The sequence below is a fragment of the Pristis pectinata genome, chromosome 3 (genome assembly GCF_009764475.1).
Source record: "Pristis pectinata isolate sPriPec2 chromosome 3, sPriPec2.1.pri, whole genome shotgun sequence".
NCBI classification, from domain to species: domain Eukaryota; kingdom Metazoa; phylum Chordata; class Chondrichthyes; order Rhinopristiformes; family Pristidae; genus Pristis; species Pristis pectinata.
The window spans coordinates 29,086,089-29,107,708 of record NC_067407.1 but is presented as its reverse complement, the minus strand read 5'-3'; the positions used below and the strand labels follow the sequence as shown (position 1 = coordinate 29,107,708).

Genomic DNA, 21,620 nt, shown 5'->3' with positions numbered 1-21,620 from the left:
CAAGGAAATACAAGCCTTGTGTCTGCGCTTGCAATTTAATCCCTTTAACTCTGGTATCATTCAAGTGAGTTTGTGTTAGGCCCTCTCCAAAATTAATATATCCATTTTCAGTGGGTGCTCAGTTGTGAGTACAGTCTTGTAGATGAAATCTATTGGGGGCTCTGTTCACCTATAGCAATGCCTTTGTATTCCAGCCCCTTTTGAGATAAAGATAGATATTCCATTAGCTTTTTTGTTTCTCCCCCATGCTTTAGTAATTCCATAGCCCACCAGAAGTCTTTAGTCTATTGTTCAGAAGTTGCTTGCCATTTACTATGCCATCTAACTTAAAGTAATCAACAAATTTAGATAGACAAATCATTATTCCAAGTCATTTACAAATACAATAAAAAGCTGAGGCTGGATATATAATGCTGAAGGACAATGCCTGTCACGTCCTGCCTGTTTGAGTACATTGCCCAGTATTCATATTCTCTGTTTCATAACTCCAAGCCAGTTCTGTATCCAACAATACTGAACAGTCCCCTAGGATGATAAGATGGATTCTTGGCTTCACAATCTACCTCATTATGGCCTTGTAACGTATTGTCTACCTGCACTGCACTTCTACTGTAACTGTCAAAGTTTATTCTGCATTCTGTTATTGTTTTCCCTTGTACTACCTCAACGCACTGTTGTAGTGAAATGATCTCTATTGGATGGCATGCAAACCAAAATTTTTCACTGTACCTCAAAGTGTGACAATAAACCAATTTACCAACCCAATAAATTGTCTGCAGTTTGGCATTCTCAATTTTAACTTGTACTTTTATGTTGGAAATGACATTCAAAGGTTTTCCCTTACCTCCTGAAAACAAATGACACTTACTTCATTGCCCTTTATTCAGAAATTGTCCCTAATAGATTCTAGCAACATGGAACAAATAGATTTATGATTTATTATTTTAACTTGTCAATAAATAATGGAGCATGAATTTTTCAATCCAAGGGGGCAATTGCTGAAACCAGAGACTGTTACATTAATAGTTTGTTTCCTTTAAGACCCTGGTGTGGAAACCATTGGGTCTTGAAGATCTATCTACTGTTTTATCTCATTGTTTTCATCAATTTTTTTTAACTATTATATTGAATTTAGTTACCTCCTTCTCTCATCATACCTTGCTTGTCCTTGTAGTTCAGGTCATGTCAAATTATTCTGTAATAATGTTCTCAAATGCCAATAGGTGGACAAAGCAAGCCCATGCGATTCTAATTTGCCCTTTAAGTTTTGAGGTAGTTTGTCCCAGTTGGATCTTGAACCAGCACTAGAGGCACCAAAATCTACCCACAAGAATTTCTTAAGCTTATCTGTGCAATCTGCCATACAGCAAGACAATGTAATACTGTGTTCTGTTTAGATTGTCTTTTCCTCTTGTGGAGAAAATTAAATGTAATGAGCTTTACAAGGGAATTCCTCATCACTTTCCAGCCAGAAGCAGATTTTACAAGAACTTGTGTTGGTCAATCCAGTACTGATTATTGTCATTAAGTCATATTATCATTTATTTTTCCCTGAAGGTTTTATTGTATAATAAGGCTCTCTAGACCTTTTGCACAATGGCAAACAGAGCTGATGTTGTATCTGCCAATACTTCCTATCTCGGTTCATTGTTCATTTGAACTGTCCATCAATTATTCCTCTGGCCAGTAAGATTTTTCCCCAAAAGTTTCTAATGTAGTTTGTAGAGTGCCACAGATGAGAAATTAATGAACTGTAATAGAATAAACCAAACACAGTGAAGACCAAGCCAACATCTAAACTATATCGTAATTAACCTGGTTATTCCATTCAGCCATAGATGCAAAACAAGTACAGAGGACTTTCTACTTTTCCTACATCAATGTTTCTTTTCTCTATTGCTTGCAGCTCTTCCTCCAAAGCCACCTAAACCCATGATGTCATTATCTGCCAATGGAATCAAAGACAGTGGAAGCATATCTCTACAAGATGCTGAATGGTACTGGGGAGACATATCTAGGTAGGTATTTTTGTTGTACCTATTGTATTCCTATCAATTTCAGCTGCCAAGTTTGCTTTTTTTAAATTTAAAAAAAAACTATTTACTTGATAACTGTAGGCTTTAATGTAATTCAATTGCTCCTTCTACTATTTCAACAGAAACATTTCAAAATCTGATTTGTGCACCTTGCAATGTTTTGGTCAAACCAGAGGAATTGAGTCTGGCAACATGGCTTTAAAAAAAACATTTTCAAGATGCTGCTTGCTGGAAAATATTAAACCTGTCCATGCAGGCTAGAGTAAGAAAGCCAATGACAAATCAGGATTTTCTTGGATAGGAAATAGAAGAAGATGAATAATGACCTTGAATCACCATTAAGTGTTGTTGGAGTAGCAGCACATAATTAAAATTTGCACAAAAAGGTATTCAGAATAGTGTTACTAGTCCTTTTATGGTGGTAATGCATTGAGTTTTGGTAGTGACAGTTTTGCATAGATAAATCACCTGCTTTGGAACCTTTTAATCTCTCCACTTTTGTTTTATCCACAGGGAAGAAGTGAATGACAAGTTGCGTGACATGCCAGATGGTACATTCCTAGTGCGGGATGCTTCTACCAAGATGCAGGGAGATTATACTTTGACCCTCAGGTATATGAAATAGTTCCTGGCAAAATTGCAGTATATTTCATATCTTTCATTAAGAGAAAAGGGCTCTAATGAGATTCTGGATTTCAGTTGTTGGATTTTAATCTTGTACCATGCTTTTTGCATGTCTCTTTTCAGTCAAGCAACATGTAAATGGTGCAGAGGTCATTCCACAATTTCCAGCACACATTTTGAATACCATATGTACACATCTTCATGCTGCATCATACAGTCTGTCTTGGGTTTATAGATAAACACATGAATATTGGGGGGGGGGGGGGGCGCAGTATGGATCATGTGCAAGTGGAAGAGATTTAATTTGCAGTTGTGGAATTGCCATTAATTTGTGCAGATATCATGGGCCGAGGGGCCTGTTCCTGTGCTGTACTGTTCTACATTCTATAAAGTTGCCTGTTCTAACTTCTATGTCTTATTGCCCTCCACTTAGTCTCCCAAAAGAGACTAGAATATCTGGTTTTAGTAGGGATGGGAGGGAAAATGGTGAAAATTGCCTACCAACCTTCCAGGTCAAGATTTTGGACTTCAGAAAAGTAATTGACAATACAAAGTTTCAATGCTAAAAGAGTATATAGGAGCAGCAGTCAGCTTTATGACCTTATCATCCTGGTTTACCATTCAATAAAACGATCGATGATCCCTTATCACATGCCTTTTCCTACCTAATCCTTGCATCCAATGATTTCTTTACTGAATCTTCGTCATTCTTTCTCCAAAGCCTGTGGATGCTTAGTCATAAAGAATGGTCCAGGCTCAGATCAACTTTATGACTAAGCATCCACAGCCTTTGGAATCAGAATGACAAAGATTACTGCCTTCTGGATATGTATATAATAAAAAAAATTCCTAATCATTCTGCTCTGAATGACCGAACACTTATTCTGAGGCTGTGTGCAGGAAATCCAAACACAGGAAGTGCCTTCTTAGAATCTACTCATAATATTTCAATCTAATAAATGAGATCACTTCTACTGTTCTCTTATAGGAATCCTCTCATCCGAGAATCAAATGAGCAAATCCACACTACTTTATCCAGAGTGGGAATATCCTTGGGTGCCAAGACTAAAATCACACATTGTTCTGGTGTTGTGTCAGCAAAACCTTGTTATAAAGGCAGCTAGGCTTCCTTGTTCTTGTATGATCCTCTGGAATTAAGGATAACGTGCCATTTACTCTTAAAAACAAATATCTACGGATGCTGGAAATCCAATAAAATTGCTTAATAAATTTGCTTAGTCTTCTGGAATTTTATTTACGTCAGCAATTAGAATGCTACATTAATCTTAACCTCATTTCTCCCTCACCCATGAAAGTTTTCAGAAAAATATCTTTGGTTGCACTCTTTCTTGCTTACTAATAAATAAGTCAATGGTTGGGAAGAGAATTGTGGGCCAGTTTCAATCAAGTTTGTTGGCCATCATGTGGCGTAGATTTTTCGGCTGCTTTTTACTTATCTTGACAACTTGTAACACATTGCAATTAGATTTTTGCTTTTAAAAGGATCTCGTCAACTGGATTTTTGTTGAAGAACACTCCTGATAATGCAAGCCTCCTGCATAACCAATTATCTGTGCAAGCTTGTATAGCTATTTAATGTGCAGTAGAAAAATCTGTTTTGCATATTTATACTATTCTGTCCTTAAATAATTAAACAAGTTGACCACATCCAATCCAATATTTATTGTCAAGTGGATTAAGTGTAAATCATTTGTGGAAGAAAATTTTTTTAAAAACTGCAGATGCTAGAAATCTGACGCAAAAACAGAAAACACAAGAAACACTTGACAGGTTAGGCAGCATCCTTGGAAAGAGAAGCAGCCAATGTGTCTCGTCTGTGACCTTGTCTGTGTAAGTCATTGGTATCTGAATAATTTCATTCAGTGTCATGTGATGTTGGTCACATCTGACTTCAATTCTTTCCTAGCTACAATCTTAACCATCCAATTGAAACTGGAGAGTCAACTGCAATAGCTTCTTTTCTATTGTTGCACCATTACTTCCGGTGTCCCTTCCCAAGTATCAATTCTTGGCCCTTGTTCTTAACTACATACTGCTCATGAGCAACATTTTCTAATGTCTGTTTCCACACATACACTGACGACACCTAATCCTGCCTTACCACCATTTTTTTAACCCCCTTTGAGGTCTCAAGTGGTCAGATTTTTACTCTAACAGAATCCTGGTTACATGAAATTCCCTCCAACTAAATATTGGGAAAGTGAAGCTATTGTCTCTGATGCCTGCTACAAATGCTGTTCCTTTGCCATTGTCTTCATCTCTCTCCATAGCATCCGTCTCAGGCTGAAACAGACCTTAGTGGCAACGCCAAGATAAACTTCGACCAAATCTGCATCATTGTGAAGTCTATCATTTTCTACTTCTGCAATAACCACCAGTTCTATCCCTAATCAGCTCATCCGCTGGTGAACCTCTTGCCATCCTTTTCTTACCACCATAGCTGATGCTCTATTCTACTCTCTCGAAATCCAAGATTATCTAAAATTATGCTGCTTAAACCCCAATCAGTACCATGACCTGTTCACTCATTACTTTTAAGCTTAGTGGTCCTACATTGGCTCAGAGGTAAAGCATTGGCTTTTACTTAAAACTCATTCTTGTTTTAAATCCCCAACGTAGCCTTGCCCTGCCCTACCTCTCTAATCTCCAGCCTACAACTCCCAATGATAACTTGAATTTTCAATGGTAGCCCTGAATTTATTGCTGAAGAACTTCCTTCCCAATATCTTTTACTTTCTACTTGACTTTTCCCCTCCGAGATTCTTCTTAAAAACCCATCTTGTGATCAAGATTTTTGGTCACCGAATATCTGTTCTCACTGTCAAATTTTGTTGATTATGGCCCTGTGGAAATACCTTGGGAGATTTTGCTGTGATAATGGTACAATTTAATTCATTCTTTTTGTTTCCTCCATTGCATTTTGAAGTTCTACAATTGCTCAGTCAGAATGTATCTTGTTTCTATCATGATTTAAAGAAAACCTGATAAGATCCATGCAGAAAACACTGCTTTCACTTCAAATCATATTGTAGAATTATTTCTCGTAACAATGTTCATAATTTTTCTTGGGAATGGCACAAACTACTGTTGATAATGCAGCCAGTTACCTGTTTAGCAGTTGTTTCACTTAATTAATTCTCACATTAGCTTCTTACTAAGAATCCTTGCACAAATAGTCCATCAGGATTTTTCTCTTTTGGCCCATCTGTCCTTCTAACAGCACTAACTCCTGTAATGTTTCTAAAGACATTGACAGTTATCTTTCACCTTGAGCAAGCCTGTACCATGAATCATTTTGGGTGCAGAGTGTATCACAGTGTCTTCAGTTCCTTACTCCATATGCTCATTTTTGAGCAGAAACTGAAGGGTGGCGATGCAAATTTCTTGCTGCTTCAACTCTGCATGCATTTCCCATCTGAAGACCAGAATTGTTCATGCCAAATTGTGACTACTCAATTCTTGCCAATGGAATCCAGATTTATGAGCAATATGTTAATTCTAAATTGCCATCTGTAATGGCTTAGCAAGCCACCCAATTCAAGCATTGCTGGGGATGGGTATTAAAAGCTGCCCTTGTCATTGACAACCTACCTTCCATGATCAACATGTATTTGCTATAAAGTGAGGATCTAATGTTGGAAATGGACATGGATGATAAGAATGGAAGAGGCTTGGTGTAAATCAATTATTGCAGAAGCAAATACCTTGTTCTTTTGCATTGGGTTTGTAACTTTTTTCAAAGAATTACACTTCATTCTACATTAAAAACCTATTTTGATTAAAATATAGTGGCAAGTTGCTTCACTGTAATAAAACCCTAGTTTGAATCCACACAAATTGAAATAAAAGCTCTTTCTTTGACTTGAATTTGGGTGCATGAAATGACTATGGCAAACATGGATTTTAGTAAGGCATTTGACAAGGTTCTGCATGGTAGGCTTCTTCAGAAGGTCAGAGGGCATGGGATCCAGGGAGGCTTGGCCGTGTGGATTCAGAATTGGCTTGTCTGTAGAAAGCAGAGGGTTGTGGTGGAGGGAGTGCATTCAGATTGGAGGGCTATTAGCACTGTGCCACAAGGATCGGTTCTGGGACCTCTACTTTTCGTGATATTTATTAATGACTTGGATGAGGGGGGTAGAAGGGTCGGTTAGCAAGTTTCCAGCACAAGTTGAAGGTCGGTGGTGTTGTGGATAGTGTGGAGGACCGTCGAAGCTTGCAGAGGGATATTGATAGGATGCAGAGCTGGGCTGAGAAGTGGCAGATGGAGTTCAATCCAGAGAAGTGTGAGGTGGTACACTCTGGAAGGACAAACTCCAAGGTGGAGTACAAGGTTAATGGCAGGATACTGGGTAGTGTGGAAGAACAGAGGGATCTGGAGTTCATATCCACAGATCTCTGAAAGTCGCCTCACAGGTGGATAGGGTAGTTAAGAAAGCTTATGGGATGTTGGCTTTCATAAGTCGTGGGATTGAGTTTAAGAGCCGTGAGGTAATGATGCAGCTCTACAAAACTCTGGTTAGACCACATTTGGAGTACTGTGTCCAGTTCTGGTCGCTTCATTATAGGAAGGATGTGGAAGCGTTGGAAAGGGTGCAGAGGAGATTTACCAGGATGCTGCCTGGATTGGAGAGTATGGATTATGAGGAGAGACTAAGGGAGCTAGGGCTTTACTCTTTGGAGAGGAAGAGGATGAGAGGAGACTTGATAGAGGTATACAAAATATTAAGAGGAATAGATAGAGTAGACAACCAGCGCCTCTTTCCCAGGGCACCAGTGCTCAATACAAGAGGGCATGGCTTTAAAGTAATGGGTGGGAAGTTCAAGGGAGATATCAGAGGAAGGTTTTTCACCCAGAGAGTGGTTGGTGCATGGAATGTGCTGCCTGGGGTAGTGGTGGAGGCAGATACGTTGGTCAAGTTCAAGAGATTGTTAGATGAGCATATGGAGGAATTTAAAATAGGGGGATATGTGGAAGGATGGGGTTAGATTGTCTTAGGCATGGTTTAAAGGTCGGCACAATATGGTGGGCCGAAGGGCCTGTACTGTGCTGTATTGTTCTATGGTTCTAACCTGAACCCAACTTGTAAAGCCCCAAACTGACATCAATGGTCTTGTGTGGTGGCAACATTCTGAGAAATGGAAGTCACATTGGTCTGGGGGTATTGTCTACATGGTATTGAAATTTATGCCACTTTGAGATATAGTAGAATCTGTATCATCCTGTATTCAGCTGGATGCATCTGTCCTGAGGTGAAAAGTAAATTGCCATTGATAATTGCCTTGCATTGTCTATGGAAGTGTTGTAATTAATTTTCAGCAGGAATAACCTAAAAACATTAAACTTTTTAGATAATCAGTACATTTGACATTGCACCCAAATACTCAAGATGTATTATATATACTACAAGTTGCCTTCTCTTTTTGGGCTGCCTTACCAGGTTCCGCAGTCTTAAAAATAATGTGCAAGATGATTATTAAATGGATTTGAAGTAGAGGACTGGAGTTGAGCTCAAATCTTTGTCATAGTCTAGTATTCTACTACCAATGCTGTTCAGCTGCATTTTAGTTTGTAGTATTGATTTAACTTAATGTATTCTTTAAAAAGAGCAACACAAGAACCTTTTATGAATTTAATTGCAACCTATTGCTATATGTCTGTGTATAGTTGCTCAAATAACCATCATCTTTCTTTCTTGTCTCAATTATAGGAAAGGAGGCAATAACAAGCTAATCAAAATATACCATCGAGATGGAAAGTATGGCTTCTCTGACCCACTCACTTTTAACTCAGTGGTGGAACTCATTAACCATTACAGACATGAGTCCCTTGCCCAGTACAACCCAAAGCTAGATGTTAAGTTAATGTATCCAGTCTCAAAGTTCCAGCAGGTCAGTGAAGCCTTCATATTTCTTGTATTTAATATTAGAATCTCTCAATGTGGTGCCATGTTAATTTGTTGCTAGAATCTATTAATAAGAATATGATATTGGAACATTTAGAAATAAACAATATGGTCGGGCAGAGTCAGCAGTCAGCTTCCTTGTTCTGAGAATTATTTCAAGTGTAGATTATCAAGGGAAGTCTGAGATTTGGGGTATTTGAATTTTCAAAAGGTATTTGCTAAAATATCTTGTGCTTCTTACACTTAATCTATCTCCAATGCTACAAACCATAATTAAGGATCTGATAAGATAGAAAATGGGCATACATGGGTTGTTTTCAGACATGCAGGCTTGAATCATCGATGTGACATAGCAGTTAAACCTCAGCGATTTACAATCAATATCAATGACTTGGATAATGGTTCAAGTGTAATGTAACCAGGTATACTAACAGTACAAAACCAGGTAGAAGAGGATACCACGAGGAAGATACAAAGTGGCTGCAAAAGGATATGGATGCTAAGTGAGTGTGAAAGTAAATGACAGATGGAATTTAATGAGGCATGGGAAGTCTTCCATTTTGGCAGTGAAAATAGAAAAGAATTTTTTTTTCAAAAGGTGAGAGACTGGGAAGTTTTGGTATTTAGAATATCCAGAATGTCCTTCGACACGAATCGTAGAGTTAACATGCAAGGATAGCAAGTAATTAAGAAGACAATGATGTTTTGGCCTCATTACAAAATGATTAGAGTACAAGTGCAAAGAAGTCTTATTGTTATTAAATAGGCCACTGCCCATTTCTGTGTATAGTTTTGGACTCCTTACCTAAGGAATGATATACTTGGAGGAAATGCAGGGGAGCAAGGGGTTAAAGTCTCATATAAAGGGTGAATCTTCCAGCATTGAGATTATAGGAAAAAAAATGTTTCATTTGAAGAGTTCTGAAATTTAAAACACTTTATCCAAGAGTGATGTGGAGACTTTGTAATTTGGATAAGAGAGTCACTGGATATGGAAATACTATTGGCATTATCTCACTGAATGGTGAAACACTCTCATCAGGCCAAAGGACAGGCTGAATGATCTACTCCTGTTGCAGTTTTTCGTGGGAGTTGCTCGGTGAAAGCGCTATATCCTAATAGAGGTTACTGTAACAGGACAGTCTACCATTTAAAAGGCTGTTCATTAAAAATGCATGCATTCAAAGTAATATAATGACAGATCAATCTGTCATACCAAACATTTAATCGTAAATGAATCTGATGCCTCAGGTGTTGCATGAGTTTTGCCATTTTTTTTGGGCTGATTTTTTGATGCAGACTTTGCTGTACTGGAATAGTTGTTTTATTTAGCTCCATACAGAGGGATTTATTCTGCACATTGTAATATATAACAAGTGTTTATTATAATCAATATATGGTGGAAAGAAAATTATCTTTTACAGGATAAAACCTTTTTTGGAAATAACTAATTTCTTTATTTGTAATTTTTAGCACAATCTTCATGATGAAGCAAATCTTGATATGGACATAGTTATTCTATGATGTGCTGTTCACTTTACTAAACAGGATCAGGTGGTGAAAGAAGATAATATTGATGCTGTTGGCAAAAAACTGCAGGAATACCATAACCAATATCAGGATAAGAGTAAAGAATATGACCGGCTTTATGAAGAATACACAAGGACGTCGCAGGTGCGTGCACCTATGCTAGGTCATGTAATGATGTTTGTATTCCAGAACACGTGTTAATTCTTACTATTAGTTTTTCATCATTCAAATATCAGATACTATCTTTTGGCCATATCAGTTGCATAAATGACCAGCAATGATACATAGTAGATAAGTTGCAAAGTGAGAAAAATAAAGGAACTTAGATTCATGAACACCTTTCATTCACATTCAGGACATCACAAAGCTCCTTACAGCCATTGAAAGTATAATTTTGGTTGTAATGTAGGCAATGCCATAGACAGTTGGCACACATCAAGGGCCATAGGATCTGCTCCTGTGCTGTCCTGTTCTATGTTGCATAACCAGCAGTGTAATGTTCAAATAATATGGTTGAGAGAGAAATTTTGGCCAAGATTGCTTAGGGTAACTTGCTCTTTCTTCTGAGAGAGCATACAGGGCTTCATTTTAACTTTGTGAAAGGCAATCCCTTCAATTCTGCTGTTATCCCTCAGTATGGCATTGTGTGTCAGTGTAGATTTGGGTGTGTAGGTCTTTAAATAGGAACTTGACCCTGGGATCTTCTAACTTGACCCAAGAGTCCTACCTGCTGAGCCACAGCTAACAAATGAGTGTGATGTATGCCCAGAGGTATTTATAAAGATCGTGACAACATGGAGAAGTGGTCAACAGTACAGGGCTGGGCATTGTAAGTTTGAGATGGGAATATAGTATTTTTGTAGTTTTCATTTCAGGGTGCAACAAGTTCTTGTAGAGCAAATTATAAAAGATTTAAAATAAGGTTGATTGTTCAATGGACTTGTCACCATCTTTATTCCTTTTTTGTTGCAACTTGGAAATTATTTTGTTTTAGCTTTGGGCAGTTAATTTTGATAGTGACAGTGTTGGCATTTATCTGTGGAATACATAGTAATATTTGCATTCAAGGATACTGTCATCAATTTTCAATTAATAATTAGGACTATATGATCTGCTCATCACTTCAGCTTTTGCAAAAATCAACAAGAATTTGAGGACCATCTTTCAAAGCATTGCTACATTCTAATGTATTTGGAATGGTTTGTGATTTTGTTTTTTAGAGCTGTTGAGCTACCTGAAATCTTTATGCTTTGTGGTTTGCTTCATGTCATAGGCAGAGGCTAAGTCTTTCAAATTGCGCCCTTTGCAGCCTTGTTTTTATGAAAACATTTTGAATGAAGTTTGCTGACTTGTGATTCTCAGTTTAGTAAAAATTGTTACTAAAACTTTCAAAGCTTAGATTATAATATACTGATCCCAAAATCCCCATGCCTTCTTAAAAGGAATAATTTAGTGCTTATTTTAATTAAATTGTGGGTGTGCTTAGATAAGTCTGCCTTGTGCTTGTAGCAAGATTATGGTGTTTGAAGTGGCCTGGTGATTTCTGAATTCATTTTTGTAACATTTCTTAGAGAACTAAGTTTGTCCTAAAACTGTAGCTTTTTGGCTACTGGTAGAATATTGATGCATTTCTATAAACCTAGAAATGGGTGACAGCAATGAAATTCATCCTGTGACTATTGTTAATTGAAGCCATTGCACAGTCACTAGTGCAGTACTGTGATATTGTGTTAAAGGTTGAATTTCACAGCAATGGAACTTCTCAAATAAATTCAGCTTCTCTTTGTTAAACACTTCACTTTTTAAGCTGTGGTTTACAAAATGAGTTGGAAGTCCGGATCCTTGACCAAAAACACTGCATTGTATGGGTTATATAAGCTGCTTGGTACCAGGGCATTGAGACCTCTATCTCAACATGAACCTTTAGTTGCTGCTGGAGAATTGCTGTGGTTAATGGACAAAACTATTGAACTGTTTATAATTTGTAAATTGGTCACTTAAAGATAAAACTGATCTGACTCTTAACAGGAAATACAAATGAAGAGAACTGCAATTGAAGCCTTTAATGAAACAATAAAAATATTTGAAGAACAGTGTCACACTCAAGAGCGTTACAGCAAAGAGTATATTGAGAGATTTCGCAGGGAAGGGAATGAGAAGGAAATTGAACGGTATGTGGCTTTGTTTTTCTTTGCCTAAATCATGAGTTTATGAAGTAGCCCAGTGAATCTATCACAGTATACCAGTAATGGTGACCTTTATTTAAAAGTTGCAACACAACTAACATGGTGTGTACCTTCTTGTTTATGCTCTGCACCTGACTCCTTCCACTATACCTTATCAGCTTGGAAGCATAAGTTAACTTCCTCCTCTCACGTCCTTGCCCAGCTACCTCTTGGATCTCAGCCAAAAATTAGTTGCTGTATATCCGAAATAAATTTTTTAAAAAAAAATGTGGGAAATACTCTCCAGGCCAAGCATTCCTAGAATGGGAAACAGTTAATGTTTCAGGTCAATGACCTTTTCATCAGAACTGATGCATTTTTGTGTTTTTATTCTCTGCTTGTTTTCAAACTAATTCCTCAATATTATGTCTGTTTTGTATTAGATTGTAGTTTTCCACTGGATTAACTATACCCCCGATTTGGTGCCATCGGCAAACTTAGATACATTCAGAATTTGAAGCCAGTTTATCACCTCACAATAAGCATCTTCTCCACAATGCACTTAAATGTGCAAAAAGACTGGGAAGCACAGCAGCAGGAGCAGGTTATACAGCCCCTCTAGCTTGTCCTGCTATTTAATGAGAGCATAGTTAATCTGTGAGCTAGCTTCATTAACCTTGACTATGCCCCCTAAATCCTGACAATCCAATGAGTGAAATGGTTTTTGCTGCCTTCTGTCAATCCCCTTTGTATTTTGAAAATTATCTATATTGAAGGCATGAGGTGATTGGGATAATTTCATTTTCATAAAGTGCACCCTTTGTATACCTAGTTTAAGTGAATAGTAAACTCTTAATCCCTGCAGCAGGTAGAAAATATAATAAAGTAAGCATCTGTGAATTGGGAAGGAGAAATAGTACTAAATAAAACATGTATAATTTGACTGAAGGTGAGTAAATATAAACCATTAGCACTATCTATGTAGCATCCTGATATATATTAGTTACCAAACTGAAACATCTTTCTTTGTGTGGTAGGATAATGATGAATTATGAAAAGCTCAAGTCTCGTCTTGGGGAGATCCATGACAGCAAGATGCGCCTGGAACAAGATCTGAAGAAACAAGCATCTGATAACCGAGAGATTGACAAGAAAATGAACAGCATCAAGCCAGACCTTATTCAGCTGCGGAAGATCCGGGATCAGTACCTTGTGTAAGTAGCAACTCAAAATAAATGACACTGAATTTACTTGACTGAGAAGCAATAATTGGCCGAGTATAACAATAATGAGCAATTTGTGATGTGTCTCTGTCTCCATTTTTGTAGATGGCTCAATCACAAAGGAGTGCGCCAAAAACGAATAAATGACTGGCTAGGAATCAAAAATGAAAATGCAGATGAGTGAGTATAATTGTTCTTGTAAATACTTTTTTAAACCTACAGCTGAAATATTAGTATAGTTAATGTTATACTTACAATCTTTTGAGGTTTCCTTTGGACATGCTCAAATTTATAAATGCTGATATAATCTTTGGAAATCTGTATCTATATGGTAGCCTGGAAAGGTATTGCCACAGAAGTGTGAACATTTTTCCACTTTGAACTTTAACCAGGAGTTGAGGAACTTATTGATCAGCTTTTGTATAAGCTTCCACTGCATGTTGTGAGTGACAAGGATTCGCCTTCCAGGATTCCCATTTATTGTGATAATGCAACAAAGACAGTATTACAGATTATGCTGAAGGAGATAATTATTTGCAACAAAAGGCTTCCCCAAAATTTTATAAATAAAATTATATTGTGGTCAATGTAGATAGAAGCCAGATATAGAGCCATCTTTCATACTATTTTCGATACTTTGTTATATTTTGATCAGGCTTTTTTAATGTATGGGGAATGGAAATGAGTGGCAATTCATTGCTTTGTTAATTGGAAAAAGGTAATGTTTTAACAGGAATGGGTTATCAGATATGGTACTGTGTATTTCCAACGCTTCTAATTTCAGACTTGTAGTATTCTAGTTTAATCTTTACTTTTGTTGAGAGAAGGATAAATATTCTTTAAAAAGCTTTTGTTTTCTATGGGAGGCTTCACTAAATTCTCCAGTTTCCAGGAGTCTGAGATTTGGTGGTGCTGTTTCTCATTATACTCGCAAGTTCTAAACTACACTTTGTGCCTTTATGATATCTTTTGGCAAATCGTTGTGGAATCAGATTGGATGCATTGGTTCTGTAGTGGTGAATGTCAACCTATTGATTTGAATAGGTCGGCCTATAGTCGATTATTGCTCTGAGGGCAAGCAGACAGTCTCACCTCTTCACTTTCTAAGTAATAGAACCAAAACTAGGTATCACAGTCAGGTTGATCTATTTAAATAGGCTTGTTACTCAGTTGTTTAAGAAGATGTCTGTTGTTTTGCATGCCATTATACTAGTTTAATACTATGAAAACACTACAATCTTGTATGAATAGATTTCCTCTTTTAGAAGGTTTGGTTTCTAGTCAGAGCAATAAGTATTAAATAAATGTAGTGACAAACATCTAAGCTAGTGTAATTAACAGGTAAAATTGAAATTCGGGTATAAAATAACAATATTGCTCATGTCACACATCAAGTGCACTATGCAGGGTTCTGTAGAGTAACTCGTTATACACAATTTCACCTCAGCACATATTTCATGACTGAAGAAGATGAAAACCTCCCTCACTATGATGAGAAGACCTGGTTTGTGGGAGCTATTAATCGAACACAAGCTGAAGATTTGCTTCGAGGAAAATCAGATGGTGCCTTCCTAATCAGAGAAAGCAGTAAAAAAGGCTGCTATGCCTGTTCTGTGGTGTAAGTAACTTCTGTGTTTGTATTTAAGGAGGTATTTTGACAAATCAAAAAATACTTGGTAATGTAATCATGTTGGATCAAGTTTTTTTTCTCCCTCCCTCCCTCCCAAATTAATACAGATTAATATATAACATCAATGATTGTTCATGTAATATCAAGAGAGCAATCATGAAATAGAGAATCATAAAAGTAATAAAATATAAAAAAACTTTAGATCTCACGATCTCTTAATAGATGAATATAATATAAAAGAGAAGAAAGAAAAATATTTATTGTATGTATATATATATATATATAAAAAATCCCCAAATCAATAAAAAACATTGTAAATATAACAAACTAAACTATAAAGAAAATTTCAAAAATAAAAATGGGGAAAAAAAAAGGAGAAAAAAACTAGACTCAAATTTCTCAGTAAAAACAGAGCAATATTATGTCGTCAACTCCGTTCCTTTAAATTGAAAGGTTATTGTAAAGGGATCTATATCATATGAAAGTATTGAATAAACGGACTCCAAATGTCTTCAAATTTAAGTGAAGGATCAACAGTACCACTCTTAATTTTTTCCAAGTTTAGACATGATATGGTTTGTTTTTCTCTAACTTTAATGAAAATTAATGTAAGTGACTATCTTGCTATTTGGAGGAAACATGCAGGAATGCATTATAAATTTACAAAATTGATCAAATTCATTTTTGAAATTTTATATTTGTCTGTTGAAAATTGTCATATTTCAGCAGTCTTTATTGAAGTTTTATTCTGCACCCTTCATCCCATGTTAATGATATTCGTGTTTCCTTGAATCATTGTCACCCTTAGTTAAAACAGCTGATCCAGTGGTATTAAAAGAAGAAATAAAATACAGCAACACAGCTTCTGATTGAACTTGTTAGTGGAAAAAGAAGGGCATAGAAAACAAGATTCTAGTCACTGAACAATGAGATTGCAAAAGCTTTTTAGTTTTGGTGTGGAAGAGATACTACAAATTAGGATGTGAGGTGTCGTTTGAGATGGAGTGTGAAAATCAGGATACAAGGGAGTGTACAGGAGGGGGATCCAATGATGAGCATCTTTCTGTGTGATATGTGCTGAAGGCGAGGCTAACGCAAGATAAGTGTCCTAAAAATGTTATGGATGTACCAATACAATTTCCTATTCCATGTTGTTCCAAGGAGACCCTTTTCTTTCCGTCAGACGTATTTCTAATTTTTCACTCATCCAACTTCCACAGTTTGGGCCAGACCTAGGGCAAGTCTTGTCCTATGGGAAGCTAGCATTTCAGAATGGGTATCGAGGAATATATTGAAGGCTCTTTGTCTGCAAGGTCTGGCACATGACCAGTACTCTGTGGACAGACTGAACAGTTCGATATGCTTCAGAAGGATGATTGTGTTGAAAAAGAATGCCTTTCTGCTGAATTCACAATAAACCACAGTGAAAATCCAAAATCTCACTGCCTCAAAGAATTAAAGCAGCCTTTCTTCTGGGTGGAAGACCTTGGTGGCACTTTGGCCAGCTGCATGGATAAACTTCTATTTATAGTTGCCAACGTAACACATGGGCATAAGTTTATATGGGAGATTTTTTATTAATTCATCGACTGTCCAAAAAAAGCAGCCACATGAAGGAGACATAGTTGTGCAAAATAGCTGGATTTACATTTTATCAGAAACGTTTGCAATTACTAGTCAGCTTCACTAGACATTCAAAGTATTGACAAATAATGAAGGTAACAGATTCCTAAGAAATATTATCTTCTTATTGGGATTTCAAAAGCCCATTTTAAAAAAAAACAAATTATTGAGTCAAGAAACATCTTGGTATAAAATTCACCAGTGCATTTACAGTGACAGGAATGAAACTGTTAGTAGATTAATGGGAAATGATCCTGACATTTTGAAGTATAAATGAGGTCTTTCACTTGTACTTCATGTGGTATCAGTATTTGTACTTGTACAACAGGAATGATTCCAAACAATTGATTGCTAGGTTCATAAAGACATATTAAGGAAGCAGAGTCTATTTTTTGTGTATAAAAGTTAACAAAGGGATATGATAGCTTTTAAAGATTTGGAAGGGAATTTTCAAGCTTATTCTTGATTTTCAAGTTCTGCACAAATGAGACTTTTTATTGGTATTTCCAGGTAATTGGAATTCTACTGTGAGCAACTGACATTGATCTTTGGAAAATGAATTGGGAAGCAATAATATTTGAGCCAAAGAGGATATCGGTTTAAATTTTTCTTGACATGTGTTAGGCCATCTTCTGCCTACAGACTAAAATTGGGCTTCTCAATAAATCACATGTGAATGGTGTATAGGGAGGAGTGAGGTAATCTGAAAATGATGGTAGGAGACAATAAATATAGAAGCATAAATATAGATTTCTCTGCCTTGGGCTTTTCAGCAATGATTACAGGATTCAACGCATATGGCTATTGCATTATTTGAAATAACTAAATTTCCTTGTGCTTACAATTACATATTGCCAAAATATATGAAATGTATTTCGGCCATTTTAATGTTGCTGAATGCCATTGAATGAAAGGAATAAGTTACTTGACTAAAATGTGCTGTAATAGAATTTTCTCGCTGATATTTTGTTACATCTTCCTTTACAGTGCTGATGGAGAAGTGAAACACTGCGTGATTTATAGCACGCCGAGGGGTTATGGATTTGCTGAACCATACAACTTGTACAGCACGCTTAAAGACCTGGTGTTGCATTATCAACAAACTTCACTGGTCCAGCACAATGACTCTCTGAATGTGAGACTGGCTTACCCTGTCTACAGTCAGATGCCCTCTCTGCGCAGATGAATGTTCAAGAGTTGGCCGTGAAAGATTACAGAATACTGAGGGCATTGTACTTGGCTGCTTTTGCACAGTGAGTACAGAATGTGAATCAGGACAGTGGTGTACTCAGAGTTCAGGTGACCTGGTGCTACCTAAACTCCAACTGTGACTTTCTGTTTTCTGCTTTTATTTCAATCACAAAGAAACACAAAAAAACTGGAAATGTATCTAATATTTTTCTTTTGGTTTTTGTTTTGGTGTCATTCGTGTGGAGCTGAAACTTTTAGTCCAAACAATCTGGTGCTGATGGCTCTGGGCTATTCATCTTGAGAGTTTAAAATTCTCCAGCTTTCAGATGTTCTTTTTCATGGAACAGCCAATAAGAACTCTGTTAGTCTTAACTTCAAATCTTTGAAACATCTAGTGCAACTCTTACAAGACACCCAGTGTATGAAGAAGACTTCTTTACATTTTTAGTTTAGTCAACATATTCTTCTTGAACTAGACTCGACCAGATTATCTGATTTCTTTCACTCGTTGGATGACACTGAACTCTGTGTGAAAGAAGACCAAAGGCATTCAGGAGAGCTTCTGACAAAAAAAAACTCATGAAATTTGAAAAAAAAGTTGCACAAAGGGTCGCTTTTCAATGTACTGGAGTACAAGTAAAAAAGAAATACAAATAAAGAACATTTTATGGCTTCTGTGACTCTAGAGCTCTTCACAAAAAAATATAACCAAAATGAAAAGACCAGGGCATCTTTTGATGTTGGTTTTAGCACTTAATATTCAGTCAGATGTCTGCAGCCGCACATATTTGCACCAAAATGTTAGTGTTTTTAAAAAATAAAAACACTAATGCATAATATTATTAACATAACTTTGAAATTTTGCAGTTTTACTTTGACTAGTCATGCATAACCCAGAAGGTAAGCTTCAAACCTTAGCTGTAAGGAGGGAAGTACCTTAAGGGTGCTTAGAATTTGACTAAAGAGGGAACTGAGCATGGCTTGAAACAAAATACTTCTGTTTCATTGCTCGAGAATGGAAAGTGCAATTTGCAATGCTTCTGGATGGCAAAGAAAGACCCTGTTGCGTAAAGGGAGTATTGGTAAGAGTGGTTGTGGGGAGTACTGGATTGGTGGGTAGTTACTATTCCAGTAGAAAACACAAGCTGAATTAGATGCTTTTCATATTTATGGATTCAGATTTATGCATTATGGCTGGAAATATACAACAGTAATTTTTTGAGTTGGATAGAAGTCTTTGTAGATTATGTGAGCAGTTTAATTTTAAACGAAGCAAGAGACTACTTGTTAAATCCACTGAGCATGCTCCCTGATATGCCATGTTTTAAAAATATGGTTAGTCCAGGAAACAAGGCCCCATGATGTGCAGGGCATTTGTTTAGGTATGTGCAATTCAAATAAAATACATTTTACAGATCTTTTTCCAAAAGAATAAACAAATGGCAGCTAATTTTCTGCAATAATTGTCTCTTTCTTGAACCTAATATTTGCTTTAAATTTTAGGAGCTGGATCAGTCATTTCATAATATATTTACAAGTAATTTTTGACTTTTTCCTGTCTCCTGCCAAAACTTTGAGACCCAGCGCCAGTTAGTTTGTTTTCTTTAGAGCAGTAATTAGCTCCCTCCATATTTTTTCCTCCCTGTTGCACTCCCATGAGCTATTGCTCCATTTATGCACCAATGAAAATGCTGAAAATGTTATGTTCCTTTTTGTTATGTCTGAAAAGCAATGGGCTCTCTATGAAAATGTAATTCTTGTAAAATTAACCCCAGCATTTTGAGAGAGCCAAGGTAAGTTCTCTGCGATTTTGATTCTTTTCCAAGATAATTAAGAATTTACAAGACCTATTAAATGGTTGGGATTTCTTTTTCTAGCCATCCAGATGCAATTGATTTTAAGTATGTAGCGGTTTTTGGTGTCATTGCAGACAACTGATGCACTATATATCAATTTATATTAACAGTGAAGTTGGCAGAAGTAGGGGCATCCTTGGGTCTTGAGGGCAACTGGAACTAAATGAAACATTGCTGTTTTGTTTTGTAAGTGTCCCTGCTTAACTGCAGGTAATGGCAAAAATAGAATTAGCATTTTACTACTTCACTGTGCACGTGCTGGTGCTTATCCAGCATATATCAAAGGTGTGGCTGTAACTGTTGCCCACTTACTAAAAAAAAATCTTTTCTTGGTACTTGAGCAATCTTATTTCTGTTATTGAATGTTTTTTTTTGTACTGGTAAAGCAAGTTGGACCCTGAAATGGAGTCGAACATTATATGTTTCTTGGATTCTTGGGAGGGGTGGGGATGGCATTAGTGGTAGTGAATGGTTGTTGATAAGTACTTCTGAAAGGAGTTAAACAGCAGATGAGAAGCACTTAGAGACTCGAGTGTTCCTGCTAATATTCAGATATTGCTTTTTTTTAGTGGATATGTTGTATTTTACCCTTTTCTGAGAAAGTCTGTTTAAACACCAAGTCTGGGTAATTTGGTCAAATTTTTAGGAAACGCTTAAGATCAAAATTTGCAAATTGAGTCCTTTTGGGAAGTTGCAAGAATATTGATTCATTGTGTTGATGTTATGGATGCCATCACACATTTTTGTTTATCCCCTGCCATGCCTAGTGTCTTGCAATTTATATTACAATACAGTTTTAGTGGTTATAAACATTAATAGGAATAATATGCAACCCACACCAACTCTGCCAGTGAAGTGTTATGCTCTGAGGTGTGAATCAGCCACAGCTGGCATTCCCCAGCTGCATTGCTAAGTCTTCAATTTGGAATATCTCCACAGTAGTAGAGCATTCCTATTGGATGCTTGGGAGAAGGAAATGAAATTAACATGGAGAACAATCTTGCATCTCATTAACTGTGCTTGGTGTTGATGCCGACATTATTTTCACACCGTCCAGCTCTTGCAGCCAATAAAGACAATGACTGAAAATGAAGAAAGCAGGAGTTTTTCCAAAGCGCAGCTGTGAGTGGGAGCTGGGCCAGTGGGATGAAAATGAGGAGAAATATCCTGAACCTTTTAAAATACCTTTATATAGATCCTGTTTAATAAGATGGCAATAAAATAATGTGCAGACTGGTCTGAACACGCATGCAATTTATGTTCAGTTCAATTAAGATAAATGCTGTATTAAGATTCAAATTACAATATTTAATCTGATTTTTTCAGATGAGTAGTTCAATTTATCATTTAATTTTTTCATATGCTTATGTAGCAGCCAACAATTAACTAAATTTGAAACAATTGTGGTATAAGGGCTAAAATACATAATATTTCTTGATTTGCAATTTTAAAGGGTTGTAATTTCTCTTTCCCATTCACCCCTTTCTCATTCTGTCCATCCCAACTGCACAGACTGACCTTTCTGTGCCTGTTTTTGGTGGAAGGAGAGACCAAACTCTCTTGGAACTATTGCTTTTGAGGAGGGGGACGAGAGGGAAAGAATGTGAAGTGGGATGCTTTTACCAAGGCATCTTATTGCAGGGTGCATTCTGATGCTACCATTGAACAAACTAAAATCTTTCAAGACATCTTGAAATTATTAATAAACGAAGCTTGTAATGAAACTACTTAAACTGGAATACTTAATGAATTGTTCTTTACTGGGATTAAAGTTCTAACTTGATGAAATTCTCCTTGAGTAATCACTGAGTGGGTTGG

The 21,620-nt window shown here is 36.7% G+C and overlaps 1 protein-coding gene across 2 annotated transcripts in view; it reads left to right on the top strand.

Annotated features, from left to right (window-relative positions):
* pik3r3b (phosphoinositide-3-kinase, regulatory subunit 3b (gamma)) overlaps positions 1 to 19,396 on the top strand; it is a 448,961-nt gene extending 429,565 nt beyond the window's left edge. For both annotated transcript variants that reach the window (XM_052011087.1, XM_052011088.1), the window contains 9 exons: positions 1,907 to 2,018; positions 2,550 to 2,648; positions 8,390 to 8,570; positions 10,133 to 10,258; positions 12,143 to 12,285; positions 13,317 to 13,493; positions 13,608 to 13,682; positions 14,950 to 15,120; positions 17,743 to 19,396. In XM_052011087.1, the coding sequence (XP_051867047.1) occupies positions 1,907 to 2,018; positions 2,550 to 2,648; positions 8,390 to 8,570; positions 10,133 to 10,258; positions 12,143 to 12,285; positions 13,317 to 13,493; positions 13,608 to 13,682; positions 14,950 to 15,120; positions 17,743 to 17,941 (1,283 nt within the window). In that variant the 3' untranslated portion in view covers positions 17,942 to 19,396. The remainder of the gene's footprint in view (positions 1 to 1,906; positions 2,019 to 2,549; positions 2,649 to 8,389; positions 8,571 to 10,132; positions 10,259 to 12,142; positions 12,286 to 13,316; positions 13,494 to 13,607; positions 13,683 to 14,949; positions 15,121 to 17,742) is intronic.
* The last annotated feature ends 2,224 nt before the right edge of the window (positions 19,397 to 21,620 follow it).